Source organism: Tiliqua scincoides, chromosome 1, assembly GCF_035046505.1.
Source record: "Tiliqua scincoides isolate rTilSci1 chromosome 1, rTilSci1.hap2, whole genome shotgun sequence".
NCBI lineage: Eukaryota > Metazoa > Chordata > Lepidosauria > Squamata > Scincidae > Tiliqua > Tiliqua scincoides.
In genome coordinates, this window is record NC_089821.1 from 79,925,987 (window position 1) to 79,945,076 (window position 19,090).

At 43.0% G+C, this 19,090-nt stretch overlaps 1 protein-coding gene across 4 annotated transcripts in view; it reads right to left on the reverse strand.

Annotated features, from left to right (window-relative positions):
- Positions 1 to 19,090, reverse strand: part of ADCY5 (adenylate cyclase 5) — a 289,872-nt gene that overhangs the window by 57,061 nt on the left and 213,721 nt on the right. For all 4 annotated transcript variants that reach the window (XM_066611798.1, XM_066611797.1, XM_066611796.1 and 1 more), the window contains 4 exons: positions 18,386 to 18,513; positions 12,804 to 12,962; positions 12,137 to 12,278; positions 631 to 771 (listed from right to left, as the gene is read on the reverse strand). In XM_066611798.1, the coding sequence (XP_066467895.1) occupies positions 631 to 771; positions 12,137 to 12,278; positions 12,804 to 12,962; positions 18,386 to 18,513 (570 nt within the window). The remainder of the gene's footprint in view (positions 1 to 630; positions 772 to 12,136; positions 12,279 to 12,803; positions 12,963 to 18,385; positions 18,514 to 19,090) is intronic.

The window sequence follows — 19,090 nt, forward strand, 5'->3', positions numbered from 1 at the left end:
TTCCCTTCTTCCCCATCTATTCCTCCCTTCTCTCCCCATCTTAGCAACTGGGTTAGGCAGATTAAGGGACCCCTAAAATCCTTCCCTACAACCTATTCTTTTCTTATTCCTTCTCGGATGCACCAAATACATGGCACATGCAACCACCATAAAGCTAGGTACACAGGATCCAAGTACTAGGAACCAAGAAACACATACTTACCATTTTCCATGTGCATTATGTATACCTGTGTGTTTTTGTAATAAAAATATCATCTTTGATTGAAAGTTATCTTTCTCCCAGTCTCCTCTTTAAACTACAAGGGATTATCTCTGCATTACGCTATTTTGTTATCTAGCCTGCGATCCTGGGGTTTCCAAAAAGGGTAATATAATAATTCCCCTTAAAACATAACAGCCCTTTTTGGTTACATTATTATTTATAACCTAAGAATTCCCACCTTTCAGAAGAGTTGTTCAAAGGCTGCTCCCTGACTTGGGGGCATAATTAATACATGCATGTTTGAATTACACTCTCAGCCATCCCCAATACTCACTGCAGTGTACATGGGTATATAGGTACAGATACAGATGCAAACTGAAATGCACTTGTAACAATTGTATCACATGAACACAGTTGGTCATCTTTACCATTCTTTTCATCTCCTTGGAGACTTGGTTAGTGCCAAGATGGTTGTAAAAGGAGCGATCCATTCCCCAGTGTGGTGGATTGTGGCCAATGGAATTAGTGCGCTGACGGTTCATCTTGGCTATCGTTGCTTTCTCATCTTTCTAGAAAAAAAGGACATAGCATAAATCAAAATTAAATTTGGAAATATTTCAGTGGCCATATGTCAAATATTCTGAAATATTTTAGTGGCCCTCAACCCAATTCTTGTTTCTGATTTTTATAAAGGCTTCCACCAACATATTAATGGAGGATTTTCATCTGATCATTTCAGTAAAACCTTATTGACCAACATTCCAGGAATTAATTGAAAATATACATAGTAGTTCCACAAGTTTACTTGATTACATTTACAAAGACTGATTCTGAAATTTATCTTCCAACTCCTATAGATATCTGTATATCACAAATCTCAGCAACGGAATGTAAATCCTCTGTGCCTGCACAGAAAGTGACAGACTTAAGTGCACATAATGATTTCAATTTAACAGAACTGCTTGAAAGCACGTAGCTTCTTATTCTGTTTTTGTTTTCTACCAACCAAACCCAGACTGAAGATAGAGGGGAGGGGAAAGACAGACAAAAGAGCAAGGAATAGAAGATGTGGGTTGGTAGTATAAGTATACAAACAGAATACACAGATCTTGTTTCTCTTAATTGTAAAGGATGTTGATGAAACAAATTTGGTTTGTATAGACATGACATTTTACTATGTTTTAGAACAGCGGTTTTCAACTGCTGTGCCGTGGTACACTGGTGTGCCGTGAGGTTTCCTCAGGTGTGCCACGGGGCCAAGGAGTCAGACAGCAGCAACAGCTGCGCACGCAGGAGAAGTGGCTGCTTAGAGCCTCGCAGGGCAGCCTGCGAAGGGGCTTCGAAGCTCCTGCTGTTGCTGGTGTCTGCCAAGCGCACTGATTGGGCAGCCAGAGAAGCCTGGAAGAGCTCCCAGCGGGCGGGAACGTGGAGGAAGTGAGAGCGAGCCAGAAGGTGGAAGCAGGTATAGAGCCAGAAGCAGCTGGCTGGAAAATGATCCTTTAGAGACCCTTTTCCTTGCCTGCAATGCCCCAATGTGACCCTCCCTGTGTTGCCTACACTGGCAAGGCTTTGGTAGTAAGGGCGCTGGGACACAATCCTATCCACACTTACCTAGGAGTAAGCCTCACTGATTAAAATGGGGCTTACTTCTGAGTAGAAGTACAGAGGTTTGGTTGCACTCTTTCTTGAATACATGAGCAGGCAAGTGATGCTTTTCTCTTCTCTCCCACCCCATCTCCCGTTCTGAACACACATTCCCCCATCATAACTGCAGTTAACTCCTCTCTTACTGCTCCCCTCTTCACCACCCTCTGGAAGTCCAGAATTAGGTGCCTGCATTCTCCCTCTCTCCCCCCCACACCCCAGCGAATCCTGCATTTGTTTCTGTCACATCTCCTCACTGCTCCTCACGCCACATTTCTCCAGTATGTGCTCAGTCTCACCTCTCTTTGCCAGCAACTCCTGGCATATCAAAGCATATCAATTGATAACAGTTTGATCACCTACTTCAGAACATTGTTTCTCCTTTCCAGAAACCACATATACTTCCCTCTCCAAGCTTCTTGGGAATTAATTGTCATGTAATGATCTAAGACTGCAATCCTAACCACACTTTCCCGAGAGTAAGCCTCACTGAACAAAATAGGACTTACTTCTGAGTAGACCTGGTTAGGATTGTGCCCTCAATGTATTAGGCTGCAATCCTAACCACACTTTCCTGAGAGTAAGTCCCATTGAACAAAATAGGACTTACTTCTGAGTAGACCTGGTTAGGATTGTGCCCTTAGTTATATTAATTAAATTAATTGCAACATAATAATGTAATTAAAAACTAGTAGTGTGCCCTGGCAACTTAAGTGCCTTGTCAGTGTGCCGTGACCTGATAAAGGTTGAAAATGGCTGTTTTAGAAGAACCAGTGGATAAGGAAGTGGCTGTGCCTTGCTGAAACAACACATGAAATGCTCTTGCAAATACAGGAGCATTTTTATCCGCTGATTTGGAAACGGTGGATTTGGTCATAGGGTGATTTCAGTTGTTATGTCTTCAGAAGAAATTAGACACGATGCTTCCCATGGGACTGCTACCAAAAATGACAACCTTACTTTGAATTGTCCATTCTCTTCCATAATGCTTAGGTACCCTTTTCTGTGCCTGGATGGCATCACAAAGGTCATTTGCTTGCTCCCACTCCACCTCATTGGCTGTTGCTGGTGAGATGAAAGAATGCAAGGAAACCACACACATAAATATGCCTAAACATTATGATGAGACCTCAACAGGGTGCTGCCAGTGTTGACTGCAATGTTTAGCTCGGTCTTTTGGGTTAAAGAGTTTAGAATACTTTCCTTAATCTAAACTCTACAATATACAGGCAAAAATGACTAAGGAGCTGGGAACTAAAAACAGCTAACTCAATAATAGTAGTTACGTTGGGGCAATCAGCCTCAAATACCAGCAAAAAAGTGTAGACTCAAATGGGGAGTCAACAATATTCCTTTTAGGGCACAATCCTATCCTGCGCTGGAACAGGCAAGTCAAGAGACTTGTGCTGTATCCAGTGCAAGATAGGGACCCAAAGCAGCTCAGCCAGAGGTAACGGGAAACTTTTTTCCTTACCTCTGGGTGAGGTATCCTGGGCCCTATAGTTCTCCTCGGACTTGCGCCACCTTCTGAGATGGCGCAAGTCCGAGGAGAGCAGAGCGGCTTGAAGCTGCTCTGAACTCCCTGGGAACGGGGGTTGGGATCCAGCATAACTGTCAGGTCCCAGCCCCGCCTCCCGTTCCTGCAAAGGAAGCCCTATGTAAACATTTGTTGAAAGATGGATTTTGTTTCATACTGGAATATACTTTATACCAATATAAACTACTCATTTTATTTTCTGCATTATGATTACAAATTTAAAAAAAAAACACAACCATGGTTACACATGAGCTATTAGGACACCTGGCACTATATTTCTACTACTCCAAACCAATGAGATTTTAAAATTATTTTGCAAGTGGGGAAAATACCTTAAGTGTCTTCTTCTGAATATCCAGTATTATTAGAAGTATTATTAGAAGAATTTGATCACATACATTATAGGGCTAAGATATGAGCCCTAATGACCAATCAGAGCAAAATCAGCAAAGGAGAACGGAATCCCACAAAAACCATGCCCCTTTTTTCCTACATCCCCTAAAGGTCTGTTTAATCTGTAAGAGCACTGACTGCATGACTCTGATGCCAGAATATTAAAGAAGCACTGGATAACAACCAGAAGTGAGGTTCAAATGATTCTAAAAATACAGTAACATGAAGTCATTTGGTTATGTAGCTGGTTGGCTTTTTACTTTCCTAAATAGCCAAAATGGTTTATTTTACATTCCTAATCTATTTCTGCCCTCCAGCTGAAACTGATTCTGTATCTACAGATTTCAAAAAATATATCTCATTAGATGCCAAAAAAGGAAGCAAGACAAATCAGTTAACGGCAACCAAATATTTATTGCCCAGGATAATAAAAGTGACATTGTCTGTACATTTTATTATAGCTTAGCTAGGAGTTTCATAACTAGTATTTATCTAAAAACAGGCTGTAAATCTAGTCTATAAAAGGAAAACTATTTCATTACATTATAAATGCCTTCGTATCAACAGATTGGAGATGCCATGAGTTTGCTCTAGTGATGAATTACAGTTCTTAAAAACTGAGAATAATATATGTGAAGTGCTTTGAGTATTTAAGAAAAGTGTGATATAAAAGCGAATAAATACTGATAATTGTTTTAAGTAAGGCTGCTGCATTTTAGGATTTGTTTCATATCCTGATACTGCAACTTCCTCATTGACAGTTGAAGTGGGAGAAGGTGGAGTGCCACAATGTTATCCTAAAATAGCAGAAATACTGTCTTATAAAAGCAGGAATGTTGGAATGTTGTTATGAAAGCACAAATGGCCAGCAGAACACAAAAGAGACATTGTTCCTGCCAGCATGCAGACTGCACTGGCTGCCTTAGGGCCAAATTCTAAACTCAGCACTGGCGCTGAGTCCTAGTGCTGATGCTGGGTGCCGTAAAGGTGCCATAATAAATACTGTTAATAATAATAAAGCACATTTACAGCATTCCATGAGTGCTAGCGCTAGGCTCAGCCCTAGCAGGATGCGCCGCCACTGGGGGGTGGTGTGGCCTCTGGGGCGTGGGGGAGGGCGGAACAAGGGCCAGGGGAGGAACTGGGGCAGGGGGGTAAGATTGTATCCTGAACTCTGTGTCAGGCCAGAAGATCCGTCACTGAGGCCCAAATCCTAACCAACTTTCCAGCACTGGTATAGTGGTGCCAGTGGGACATGTGCTGCATCCTGCAGTTCGGTGATACTCATGGAGGCCTCCTCAATATGTGTTCCTTTACCTCGGGAAGGGAATGTGTGTTCCCTTACCTCGGAGCTGCATATTCCTTATGGCAAAATAGCCAGTGCAGACTTGAGAAGTGCCATTGCAGGGCTTGGGGCTTTCCTGGGGGGAAGGTGAATTTGTCCCTTTCACCTGAAGGGACCTCTGGTTGTTTCCCAGCACCCAAGGAGTACAGTAATAGCTGCTTTGGCACTGTTGCTGATAAGCTCAGGATTGGGCTGCTAATCCCATCACTGAGGTAGTGTAGACAGGTGGAAGTCTAGCCTAATTGAAGAATTATACTAAGTAACTGCAGAGGGTGAGCTGCATGGTATAGACATATCTGTCCAACCTTCTGCACCCATATTGGTGTGTCTTTTCAAAGCCCAACTGTCATTCTCAAGGTTTAACTGGAGATGATTCAAGCAACAAATGAAATCAGCACAGCCATGTATGTATTTATTTAAAACATTAGCTGTTGCATCTCTTTTAGTGAGACTATTCTTACCCCACGTGCATTATTTTGAATGTGTTCTGTCAAACAATTTAAATTACCGTATTTTTCGCTCTATAAGACGCACTTTTTCCCCCCAAAAAAGTGGGGGGAAAAGTGTGTGCGTCTTATGGAGCGAATACTGAAAAAAACTCCGCCCCTGGCCCCGCCCCCTGCCCGCTCTGCTCGGCTCCGCTTCCCAGGAAAGCGTGGGTGGGGTGGCAGTCTTGCTGAGCAAGCCCGCGTGTCTACTCAGAAGTAAGTCTTAGAGTCACTGGGGCTCACTCCCAGGAAAGCGTGGGTGGGATGGCAGGCAGGGGTGCTCATTATGTCGATCCTCGAGCTACCAGTCCATCTCCAGGCGAAATGAGTTAATCGCCGGCTTCTCTCCTGTCCACGCATCCCTAGGAGTGAGCCCCTGGCAGGCTTGTGAGCCCAGGGAGCGAGCCTAGGGAGTGAGTCCAGGGAGCCCAGGGATTGAGACAGGCTCCTCCCTGGGAGAGGAGGCGCTGGCAGGCTTTTCTCCCGTCCACTCATCCCTGGGAGTGAGCCCCATTGGCTCTACTGGGGCTGACTTACCTTTCCCCTGCTTTTGCACTGGTATGTATGGAGATCTGCACCCCCCCCCCCACTTCCATCTGTTGGTTCTGTGTGCAAAGGGTTCTGCACTGGTCTTGCTGTGATGCCTATACAGAGATCTTACCTCCCCCACGCTTTTCCCCTGCTTTTGCACTGGCATGTATGGAGATCTGCACCCCCCCCTTCCATCTGTTGGTTCTGTGTGCAAGGGGTTTTGCACTGGTCTTGCTGTGATGCCTATACAAAGATCTTACCTCCCCCACACCTTTCCCCTGTTTTTGCACTGGTATGTATAGAGATCTGCTCCCCCCCCCTTATATTGGAATCCAGGAAGATCTGGTGAGGAGGTAGATGTGGTGTCAGCAGTGGCCCCTTTAAGGGTAAGGCCTGGGCATCCAGCAGAGAGTGCTGCACAGCTGCAGCCACTGGAAGGCAATAGGGCCCTCAGGGATATAAGGAGTACCAGAGGCAGAAAGGGTTTGTGGGTTTTGAAGAAGTGCAGGTTGGAGGTAGGGGAGGAGACTGACTGGGTTTATTGAATTTGGAATCTGACTGTGGATTGTGACTGGACTTGGATACCCTGATGGATTTAACTGACCTACCTGGAACCTGACCTTGGACTGTAATTTGACTTATTGGCTCTGGACTCTGATTTGGTAACTCTGAATGATGGGACTGATTTACTTGGCATCTGTGGACTGGAACTGGACTCATTTTTGCTTGCTGCGCTGGTGAATTGCACAAGGGGGACTGATCAGCCTTAAGCGGGCATGAGGCCCAGTGGATTGGAATTTGGCAGAACATCATTGTAGTAGAAAGATAATGTGATCCCCTATTTGTGTGCACCTACTTTTGTGAGCTTCATAAATTCTGACTCTAGCGATGATGAGTTCTTGGTGTTTCCAGAAAACTAGAGTGCTCAAACCTTTAAGTCTCTCCATTTGTTAATGACAGTGATAATGGTTCTTAATGCCACTGTTGACTGCTGTTCACTTTACATGGTTCAAATGTTATTCTGTTATAGTTTATTAAATATTTTATTACACTATTTGGTTCAGAATATTTTTTTCCTTGTTTTTCTCTTCTAAAAACTAGGTGCGTCTTATGGTCAGGTGCGTCTTATGGAGCGAAAAATACGGTAAAAGTTAAATTTTAAAACATCTCCCATAAATATTTATCTGCAAAATGACAGCAGAGATCCGAAGGCCTGTTGAATTGTACCTTTCTAAAGGCAAGGAGAGATATATAGTCCCCAACCTCATTCCAAAGCCTGAACTAAAGCCTCTGGGCAATCACAGGAAAAGCCCTGCTCTAAGCATAGGATTTGGCAGATGTGCTGATTATGAATGAATGAAAATCTTAAATGGCGAGAAAGCTCATTAGCAGAGCTTTTTAGTACACAGTCCATTGAATACTATCCAAGTCAGTGGTTCTCAAACTTTGAGGGAGGTTTACTTCCTCAGTAAGTCTTTGCAGGGCAAGGGCAAGGGCAAGATACCCAGGATTGCATCCCTAAGTGGGGTGAAGGGAGGTGCATTCACTTACTTGTCATAGTGAGGGCTGTTGGAGGCTGCAGGAGGTGCAGGGAGCCCAACACAGCCCTCTGCATAGCTCCCTGAGGCTTGGAAGCTTGAAACGGAGCGACTGCAAAGCACTTCCTGTTTGCAGGAGGTGCACTGAAATCTCTCCATTTCAAGATTCCAAGCCTCCGGGAGCCCTGTGAAGGGCTGAGCTGGACTCCCCGCACCTCCTACAGTCCTCACTGTGACAAGTAAGTGAAAGCACTCCCCTTAGGGATGTGATCCTAGGGATCGCTTCCTTGCCTCTCCTCTTCCCCTGCCCCTTAAAGGGGTGGGGGAAGTGTTACACAAACTAGTAGGTTGTGACCCATCAGTTTGAGAACCACTGATCTAACTAATACCTTAAATTCTGTGGACTTATTTAACGTTGAATTAAAATGGGGAGATTTGAGTTTACCTGTGAATTCCCCTTCTCCATGGTCTTCATAGCTGGGTCAGTCCTTCACATCTGGGAAGTTCAGGAAGACTTTATAACCTGATCTGCCTGCCTTAGAGGGAGGAGCTTCCCAGATGCTAAGGACTGACCCTGTGATGGAGATCCCACCAGAGAAAGGAGAGAACTACTGGAGTGGGGTCTAAAGGACAGTAGAGAAAAATCTCTTACTATAAGTGTATGTTTATCAGTTGTTATAGTATGAGACATAACTGAGACAAGTTAAAACTAAGATAACGTACCCTAGCTCACAAGAACAGCGCTTCCAATTTGGCACATTCTGGGTCATGATTTGAATATGTTGCAGCTCTTGCTAGATAAAATATGGTGTGAGAAAATGATTTGCAGCTTCTGCAGCCCAGGTTGCTTGTGCTAAAAAAAGCACATTGCAAATCTCCTGCCAATTGTAAAACTTGTTTGCAGAAACTCCTTCAACTTCAACTTTAATTGCTGACAAACATAAGAAGCTGAACAGTTCTATATCCCAGTAGTTCTATATCCCAGTCCTACTTAGGAGTAAGACCCATTTATGTCAATTGCCTTCCAAATAATGGACCAAAAATCAAGATACCAATTACTGAGAACCGTCTGGAAATGGTGTTGGCCTAATCCGTAGCTATGGATATGCAGGCACCAAGTGGAGTATCCCATATTCATTTTTAAGGTCTTTAAGAAGTATCTACTTTAAGAAAACTCTTAGATGAAAATCTGAGAGTTTCTAAATTAATGCTACAATATTTATAAAGGTCACTATTTTCAGACAGCTTTTTTTCCCCTTTTTTTACCCAGAAAGAAAAGGTTATCCTACAGACTCCAAATGATTTCCAAGACCAACCCATAAGCGCCCAAACCATTTATGGAGAGGAAACTTAGGATGCAACCATAGAAACTTTGCCTATTGTCAAAGCAGGCTGTGCAGCATGGCCTTTCCCAGTTTGAAGAGACACTTTGCCAACAGTCTGAGGCTAAGAGGCAAAGAAGGAAGGCCCATAGCCAGGGAGACAGACCAGGGACAGACTGCACTTGCTCCCAGTGTGGAAGGGATTGTCACTCCCGGATTGGCCTTTTCAGCCACACTAGACGCTGTGCCAGAACCACCTTTCAGAGTGCGATACCATAGTCTTTCGAGACTGAAGGTTGCCAATACAATATATATTTATTTAAAAAATTATGCCCCAACTTTTCTCCTTCAAAAAAAAGGTGCCTAAAGGCCCAAACACTGGTGCATCTCTACATACACCAGTGCAACGACATCCCCACTAGCATAGAAGTCCATCTTCTCTTCTCCCAGATTCTGCAGCATCCTCATTCCATGACTTCATGGAATCTGGGAGGGGGAATGATCCTCAGTGATCATTAACCCCTTTCTCCCTGCTGCCATGGTATATGGTGGACACTAAAGGGCTGTGGGGGGGAAGACAAGATACTGATAGCCACACCAAAAGGTGCCAGCGATGAAGAAAAGGACATGGGGTGAGTACGGGTGTGACTAGCTGAACAGGCTGTTGCAGCAGGTGTTCTGTGTCACATGCCAGCACTGTGACTTGCCCATGCAGTGCTCCTCCTGATTGGCCCATGCGCTATGGCCTCCTAACCCTCTGCTGTGGCTAAGTGGTTAAAGAGTACCTTTGATGAGTAGATGGTGTAAGTTCTAGACATGCATCACCTTTTTCTTTTGTCCTTCCCATGGGTTTTCAGGTCAGTCATGCAAAAGGTGAGTGCCTTGCCAGTTAGGGCACATCCCTTGACTGGGCTTGAACCTACCCCACCTGGCTTCCAGAGTGTGGCTTTATGCAATTAGCTACCAGGTCCCTGCTTTGCCCACATGTTGTTGATACTTTCCTTGTGACCTACTCCAGATCACATCTGTTTGTCCTAAATTATATCTCTTTTTATTGTTCCACTCTGTTGTAAGCTGTTTTGTTGCAAATTGTTTTTAAAAAGTGGGGTTTTAAAAATACACAATTGAAGATAAAAATAACATAATTCTTTTCTAGGCTGTTTTTCCTTCTCTTCACCTTTGTTTTCCCATTCATCAAAGCCCTCTGTTTCGCTGTATAAATCTCAGATAGGTCACTCAGGGCTTGTGCACGCACTGACCTCTGAGCTGCTTTTCATGCTTCTCTCAAATGCAATGTGGACATATCTTTCTAACTAGGCTCCATAGTGCTTTCTAAACTGATTTGATTGGCTAATGGCAACATCGCAGCAGTCAACTCATATAATCTTGACTGTCTGAAAACTAGGTTGAAACTTGTTAAATCCAAGGTATCATCACGTTAAGACTACAATGCTTTATTAGGTTCACATGGCAAGTCATTTAAATAACCATTCTATTTGATCAGGTGGATGGATTTCTAGAGCACCTAGAAATTGGAAAACAACTGAAACTCCTAACAGTAATATCTGCTTCAGAGGGTCGTCCTCAACATTCCTGTTCCAAAATGCTGCAAGTGCTGTTACACTTGGAAAATCCCTGCCCCTCTACATTTCCAACAGGACATAGTTCTGATGTAGCCAGTAAAGGGGACATTGGGGAATTTATCATTAGCTCACAAGAAAGGATGATGTGGCCTCACTTCGTCACCATGCAAGATACATCTGCTAGACCAGTTATATTCAACCTCACTGAAAAGGCGCTAAAATTGTCAAGGCACATAATCAGTTTTTTGACAAGGCACACTGTGCTGTTGGCAGGGGGTTCATGTTCTCCAAAGGCCCTACTAATAGTTACCTTCACCAAACTCCCATGGCCCATCTATAGACTATCTGTGGCACGTGCACCAATGTGCTGTGGCACACTGGTTGAAAATCATTCACAGTGGTTGAAAATCGTTGCACTAGACTGTCATTATAAGTTTTAGAGCAAATAACAGGAACCCAGAGACAATTCACAGGACCACAATACATGGCCATTTTATCGAGACTGATGGAACAGGCTCAAAAAGACACCTCCTTAAGACATAACAAGAAAGTAAATGATAGAAAAAAAGAAATTGAAGTGAAGATTTCTTGGGAAGTGCCCAAGTTTATGCCAAAAAATTTCATACAAGGATAAATGCTAAGTGATAAAGGGGAAAAAATGAAAAATGAGGAATGGAAGAAATGGAAGGAAGAGTCATCAGTTCTAATTTTGTTTTGGTCTTCCCTTAGGGCAAGTTGATATTTTTCTCACCAAGTTAGATGGAAAGCTGTCCCATTCTTAATGGCTGCACAGACACATATCCACAATCATCTGCTACAATCATGCATAAAAATGTTCAGTGCCAAAGGTTACAATCTTAAACACGCTTACTTGGAATTTCTACTACACCTTATGCTAAGAAAACATGGTTTGGTTTAATGATTTACAGAATCATTGAACAGGAAGAATGACAGAGTTCTGTACTTGCAGGTAGAAAGGGGGAATACAACACAGAAACTCCTCCTTAATCTCTTTTGGAAAGGGGAGCTCAATACCCACTTCCTCCAAACCAAAAGTATCTCTTATGAGCATCTCTTGCCCTCTTCCTCTCTATTTAGTTCATCTAACATTGGTAGCACTGCATTAAAAGACACAATACCAGCATCATAGAGACACAGGATAAAGTTTCATGATGCAGCAGTATCCTTGATGTAAGCAATACAATGGAAAAAGAGTAAAGGCAAGAATATAGAAACAGGAGAAATGAATGTGCAGTTGTATTCAAAGCAAAGGAACAGATATTCCTGTTTCAGTCTTACCCCTCTTTTGCACTTTCACTGGAACAAACTCATAGAGGGACACTTCAGTGACCACACTTACAGGTAGAACACTAGCAGAGAACTGGCCTTAATAGACATCTGAAACAGTGCATCTTATCTCCTAACTTACAGTCTTGTGGATAAGCACTGTTATGACTAATACACTGTGTAAGGGCTCCTCCACTACTTGGTTTGGAGGAGGCCATGAGTAAATGGGGAATACCATCTGCCCATTACATTTAGTTATCGCTTACCCTTTTTTGGCTGCATCGTACAATAAGGAATGTCTCTATGCTATGTTCCTTGAGGTAAGCATTACGTTCCCCTCCAAGACCCAGCTCCACTTCATAGTCACCATTGAGATAGTTCAATGTTGCCTTTGTTATGTGGATTCGCCTTGAATGGAGACAAAAGGCAACCAAACCATGAAATTCATTTGCAATTAAAACAAACAAAACAAAAAATCAAATTAGAAAACAGTTTGTAACCGGAAGATATTATACGGCCTGGGATCATCAGGTGATCCTGTCCTGCACCTATAGGATCAGACTGGACCCAGACAAAAGCAGGAGGAGATTCACACATACTGTGCTAAATTTTGATGGAATACCCATTAATATTTAGGCCAAAACAGCACAAACATTCTATTTTTAGGCATTACCAGGACTAAGCAATGGAGGAGTAGCTGGTACTTCTATTTAAGCATCCCATACAACCTTCCTTCTCTTTTTCATCCTTTTTTCACTGGTATAGTTTTAGATACACGTGACATACCCACACACATGCAGTTGGACTCCCTTGTGCTTTCTGAATTCAGGCCTAGCCTTAGAGGCTGCAAAAGATTTTCTGAACAAAATCAAAACTAAACAAAAAAGTAGACTGTATAGACTAGAATGACTCCAAGAGCGGGAACCCTCTTACCCTGCTTTGCCACCTGCTTCCATGTGATTGGCTAGTGTGACATCATTTGACCACACATCAAACTGCCATTTCCTGAGGCCCAACACTCCACAGTGAACTCTGCCGCTGTGAATTCCAACTCGCATGTTCACATTGACACCTGTCACCTCCCGCACTAATCTGAGGAAGGATGCATGGAAAAAGAGGAAAGTCACTGCTAATGGCCCAAAAGAACACAGAATCCCCAATTCCTAAAAATAATGTAAATATACAAATACAATGCTGCTTGTACAGTATGTTAAAATCGAGTTACATGAAATTAAATAAAACATACTCTGATAGGCTGGTTAGTCACGCAATACGAGGACTGGACAGAGGTGCCTTTTGCTGAAGTGAAGTTCCTTCCATTTCAAAGCTCACAGGAAAAACAGTGTTTGGGAGAGTGCATAGGCTTCTGTTTTCCATACCAAAGCTGGACATAACTTACTAGCTCTTGGAGACCCATTAAACATAATAGCCACGTTGCAAAGAGAAAAAGGAAATGATTTTAGGGCTCTCAGTTTGTCTCTGTAACACCAGGCAGCAAATGTTCCGTGGATGAAACATAATACATATGTGAAACATTCAGTGCAGTGGGAACTCCTGAGCTGCTGCCTGTAGCAAACTAGACAGCCCTGTCTCCTCCAGTTACTCCCAACAGGCCCCACTGCTAATGAGCTCTTGGATGCCCAGAGTCTGCTCCCAATATTATCACTGGAATCCTTTGTGGGATCTTGCCTTTTAGGGCAAAAGTTTACTTGGAAGAATGCAGCAATTTGCAAGGAAATTATATCTAGGGATCAGGGAGGAAGCCACTGAGGCGATTCTTGGCCTTGAAAGGCCCTAAATCTTTGCTTGTGATTGTTGCCACTGGACATAGCTGCTGTCAGGAACAATTACAGCCTGGCCATTTTTAGGGTGGCTGCCTTGTACAGAAAGCAACTCATCTGCACAACCGATCTCTTCAAAGAGGAAGATATTGTGGAACCAGATTCCATAACAGATCGACTGTGTGAAAAGAAACTGTTCTACATCTCATTATTTATTTTGCCCTTTTGCCTACAATATGCAACATTTGTTGTACTAAAGTTTTGCAGTTATGTTTCAGGACTTAATGTCTATTGATGAGTTCTACACCTGGTATATTGTAATGGTTAAGAGTGTGAGGGAGGTAATTGCTGTTTCAGATTAGAGCTGAGCCAAAAGTTATCACTTGGGACCTTGTGGCGGGAAATTCAGGGTGGGCAAAACTATGGACCTTATCCCAGCCCCCAAAAATAGAGGCATCTGACTGCCAGGTTATGGGAAGTTAGCAGCTGATCTTTCCACCTATCTTGATAGTGTTTCTTTTTATCTTATATAGTGCAAGTTTAAAATGTAACTCCTCCCTCTCCCAGCTCTTCTCACTCAACTCAAACTGTTACACAGTAATTAGCCTACGACAGAGGTTCTTAAAGTGGGACGTCATGACACCCCAGCCTGAGGAACTCTGCCTTTGCCGATTTAAGGGGCAGGGAGGGGGATGCAGCCACACAATCCCCAGGATCATGCTGCTGCCAGGGGTGCAAGGGGCTTTCTTTTACTTACCAGAAGGAGCAGCAGCCTCCCTGGTTTCCCCAAGCCGCGAAGAATGAAAAAATAACCATGGCAACCCATTTCCAGTTTGCGATCATGAAACCGGAAGAGGGCTGTGATCGTTATTATTATTCTGAATTGTTTTTCAAACTTTGACATTCCCCACTTCCAACTGCTGAAATGCCCCCCTTTATACTGCCTGTGCATGAGACAATGAACATGGCAGAGCCATTTCACCTCAGGCTGTTTCAATTCAAATCTCAGCATGGTCACTAATTCATAAAATGGTTTTAAAACAAGCTGCTATTCTCTCTCAGCCCTGTCCTGCACTGTATCTGAAAGAACAGGGCATTAATTTTGGTTCAATTAGTAGGGCTGTTATAAGTATTGCTGAAGCAGCCAATATAAAGACTAAATTCTAGGGATCCCTATAAGCTAGAATCTGAAATGCATTCCACAAGCATCACACAATAACATCAGTTTCTCTAAATTTAGCATCGTATGTGTACCTTTTTCTTAAACAATGTGTACGAATGGATCCATTAACCCTATAAAACCATTACCAAGTTTTTGATAGTGCCACCTAAACATTAAGATATGGTAAATTTCAAATGTGTCATATTTTTTGTACTTATAAACAGTCCCAGCCTCTGTGATCACAAATACTGGTACGAACTGCATCTGTGTTCACACATAAAGGTGAGGAGATATGTAATATAAAGAGAGGACTCACAGAAGCTCTCTCAGCCATGGTGCAATCCTGGGCTTCCTCCAAAAGCTTTGCAATTTGAATGACAAACAACAGCTTTGGGAATCAATTCATGCCCTAGTTACCTCCAGTAAGAGTTACTTTCCCCCCACTAAATACAACAGAACTGTCACTTTCTACAAATGATGCAGAAAGATATAGGTGCAACTTCTATCCTGAAAGTGCATTCGTGTTAACATTTGTGTTGGGTTTACAGCAAAAGTGAAATCAGCCTTAGTTGCTGGGGACAGAATCTGAATTTATGATCCTTATTTATTTTAGTCATGCTTGCCTCAGCAGATGCACTTGTTTCCTTTCTCAAGGTTGGTGTTGAGACTCAGGTGCCTAAATCACATAGACATTCAAGGGGGAGTAAGCCTCTCCAGTCATATTTTTAAAACAAGCATTAGTGCCTTTGTAAATGTTTACATGCTTTTTGTCCCTGTTGTTTTGGGAATCTCTAAAATTAGGAACAGACATAATTTTAGCCTCAAAGGGCTTGCAGTCACATACCAGGTCAGCTTCTCAAATGAATGCTACTTCTGGACAGGCTAAAGAGCCCACTGGAAATTAGTATCATCATGGTCCTGTAAATTGGTCTTACCAATTGCCCAAGCAGAACTCAGGGCCCAATCCTATCCAATTTTCAAGTGCTGACGCATCCACAGTGCAGCCCCGAGGTAAAAGAACAAATGTTTCCTTACCCTGAGGAGACCTCCATGACTTCTCCCCCACCACAAGATACAGAGCACGTCCGGTTGGCATGGCTGCAACAGTGCTGGAAAGTTTGACAGGATTGGGCCCTCCATCTGAGCTCCAGTTGGGCAGAAATTGTCAACCATATATTTGTATTTGACACAGCAAACCCCATAATCATTTTGGCATAAACAAAGTGGCACGACTCTAGCATTCTTAAATCCAGACTGACAAAGAAAACAGCCCAGAGTAAAATATAAGCAGACAACCACGCCTGTGAAATGGCCACCTAAGGATCCCTACAGTAACATGCGTTCATCTTTCCAGAGTGAGAAAAGTCAGTTTGTAACTCTGCTGTCACTCAGTTCAGCCCGTTGCACTGAATTTCCACTTTATCTTGAAGCCTAAAGTCATGTAGCTGGCTGCATATATTACACTATTTTAAGAAGGATTTCACGCTTTCAGCCAGCAATCTGCCCAACCATCTTCCAATGTTTCATGCATCTTTCTGAAAACATATATAGTGTGCTCTGACAAGCACGTCTCTCTGCTGTGGAAGAGCCCTTTTTAAGATACAGTACAGTAACAGCAAACATCTGCTGTGTACATTCTTTTGAAAACAGAACATTTTACCTCAGAACTTACCATCCTGGTGTGCTCCTGTCTTTTTATCACAAACGTGGAGCCTACAAGTCTAAAAACTGAAAGGGTTGGAGAACAGCATTGCTGCAGAGAAGTCCAGCTAAGACAATTATCCAACCATTCTGTTGCCATGTTGGAGTGTGGTTGCACAGACCTTCCTTCAGTCCTCAGGTAATGTGTGACATATGGGCTTCACACAAATGTTTGTACACAATGTATGTTATTCTTCCCCATCCAAAGGGAAGAGGAGAGATTGTGCATATAAAGCTACTATGTGAAAGGCTATGGGTGCAATCCTAACCCACTTTCCAGCACCGACATAAGGGCAATGCAACTCCATGGTAAGGGAACAAACATTGCCTTATCTTGAGGAGGCCTCCATGATTGCTCCCCAACTGCAGGATGCAGCATATGCCCCACTGGCACAGCTATGCCAGTGCTGGAAAATTAGTTAGGATTGCGCTCTACGTGTGCCACACCCTCACATCACACACACCCTGAGGCATATAGTGGAGAGTGATACATGGTCATTCCCCCAGCATGGCAAGATAACTAGCAGCCGCATTAATGTTCAAAAGGGCCTTAGTCAACCAGGAAAATTTCACTATATTAAAGATTAATTTATTTCAGCTTGAGCCCAAAGAAAATAAATAAACTGCTATATTTCTTGGCGAATTTCATTAGCTTCTTTGGGGTAAATATGCCCACACAGTGCCTGTTGTGTCTCCCCCCAAAATACAATGCAAAGTCTTCCTCAATAGAGTGATACTGGAAAAAAGGCTCAATGGCATTTCAATGGAGATGCAGTATGTTTTATATTGAAGCAGAGATATGGGCACTGAAGTGCGCTCCATTTTTGTTTATAATTTGTTCCCTGTCAGCTTTCAAAAACCTTGTGTGGGATGAAAAGAATTTAACAATCTTATCTCTTTGCTAAATGTGCAGAGAGAAATGGTCTGTTTTCACTGCCTTCTCTCTCCTCTGATAAACAGACAACACTTTTAAAACATGCAAAGGTAATAAAAATCACAGAATGCTGAAATAGTGAACCTTATTGTGGTTTTAGGAAGTTCTTTATTCTGGTGAAAAATTTACACAGCATCATTTTGACTTATTAGTTCACAACTCTATGTAGTGTAAATATAAAAAACTCAAAGGACAGGAAAGAACCAAACCAAAGTGAAAAAATAGGGCTGGACCTTACTGTAAGGTAACAACTGGGAGAATACAAATCAAAAGAGGGCAAAACTGTATTAAACATAATTAAAAACTCAACATATGGATGTTTCAAGCATATGCTCTTCCTCACTTAACTCTTCTTCACTTAACAATTAAGAAATTAAGACTTTTGCATTCTTGCATTGTTCCCCCCCTTTGCTTTACTTGTTCTCATGTCACTGATCAAGGAAGGTATATGGGGACAAGCATGTGCAAGCATGTTGTTATGTGGTTGGTGCAAGAGTTGCACATGTACACTTTGATGTTGCATGTAAGATCAAACTGCCATCTTAATGCCCAACCCTATCCAACTTTTCAGCACCAACACAGCTGCAGTGTAGTCCCAAGACAAACAAACATTCCCTTACCTTGAGGAAACATCCCTGACTGTCACTTCATCATAGGATGCAGCGCATGCCCCATTGGCACGGTTGCATCAGTGCTGGAAAGTTGAATAGGATTGCATCCTTAATGTATTTATATCATGGGTTACTGCAGTTACACCAATGGTTTTGCACCAGCAGCAAGAGTTTTTCCTCTGCCATTCCGCCCCAATCCTGAATCTTCACCAGGTTTTGGCTTGGAATAATACAATAGTTATTACACGATGATTTGTAAATTGCAACACGAATCAGAAACACACACATTCAAATTTGTTCTCACTCAAGGAGAATTTGGTACTTACGAGATCGCTTCTATCATATCCATTCCCATTTCAACACAGCAGTGGGCATGGTCTGCTCTTGCCTCAGGTAACCCAGACACACAATAATAGCAATCACCTAGGATTTTTATACGTAAACAGTGATTCTCCTACAAAACAGGGAGAAAATATGTACTTTTATTGTAGGATGTTAACAGATTGCTAAGAAAATGAACATTTTGCAAAATAAAAAATAATAATAATAATAATAAAAAGAATGCAACAGCTCAGAGTGCTGCCTTTATAAAAGAATAGTAGCCCAATCCAGGGCCGGCCTGTGCAGTGCAGGGAAGCTGATGCAGTCTTTGTGGCACCCTGCGGGCCTGTTGAGGACCAGGCCTGCCAGGAGGGGTAAGAAAAGTTTTTCTTAACTCCTTTGCTGCTCTCTGCCACTCTCCATTCCCCAACAAGCCTACTCTTTTGCTGGCATAGATCTGGACCACTGCAGGGTCCAGATCACTGCAGGTGTCAGGTCTGGGGCAGAGCTCCAGATCCTTTAGATTCTGCTGCCGCTGCCAAGATCCACCTCTGTTCTGCCCTGGCCAGCCTTCAACCCAGTCCACCCACCACCGCTAAACCTACCTGACCCAATGGCTGGTCGATGGCTCACCACTGTCAGTGCAGGGCTTATTGGCTGCAGGGCCATTGGCAGCAGACCACAAACCACAACAGGCCACAAATAGCTAT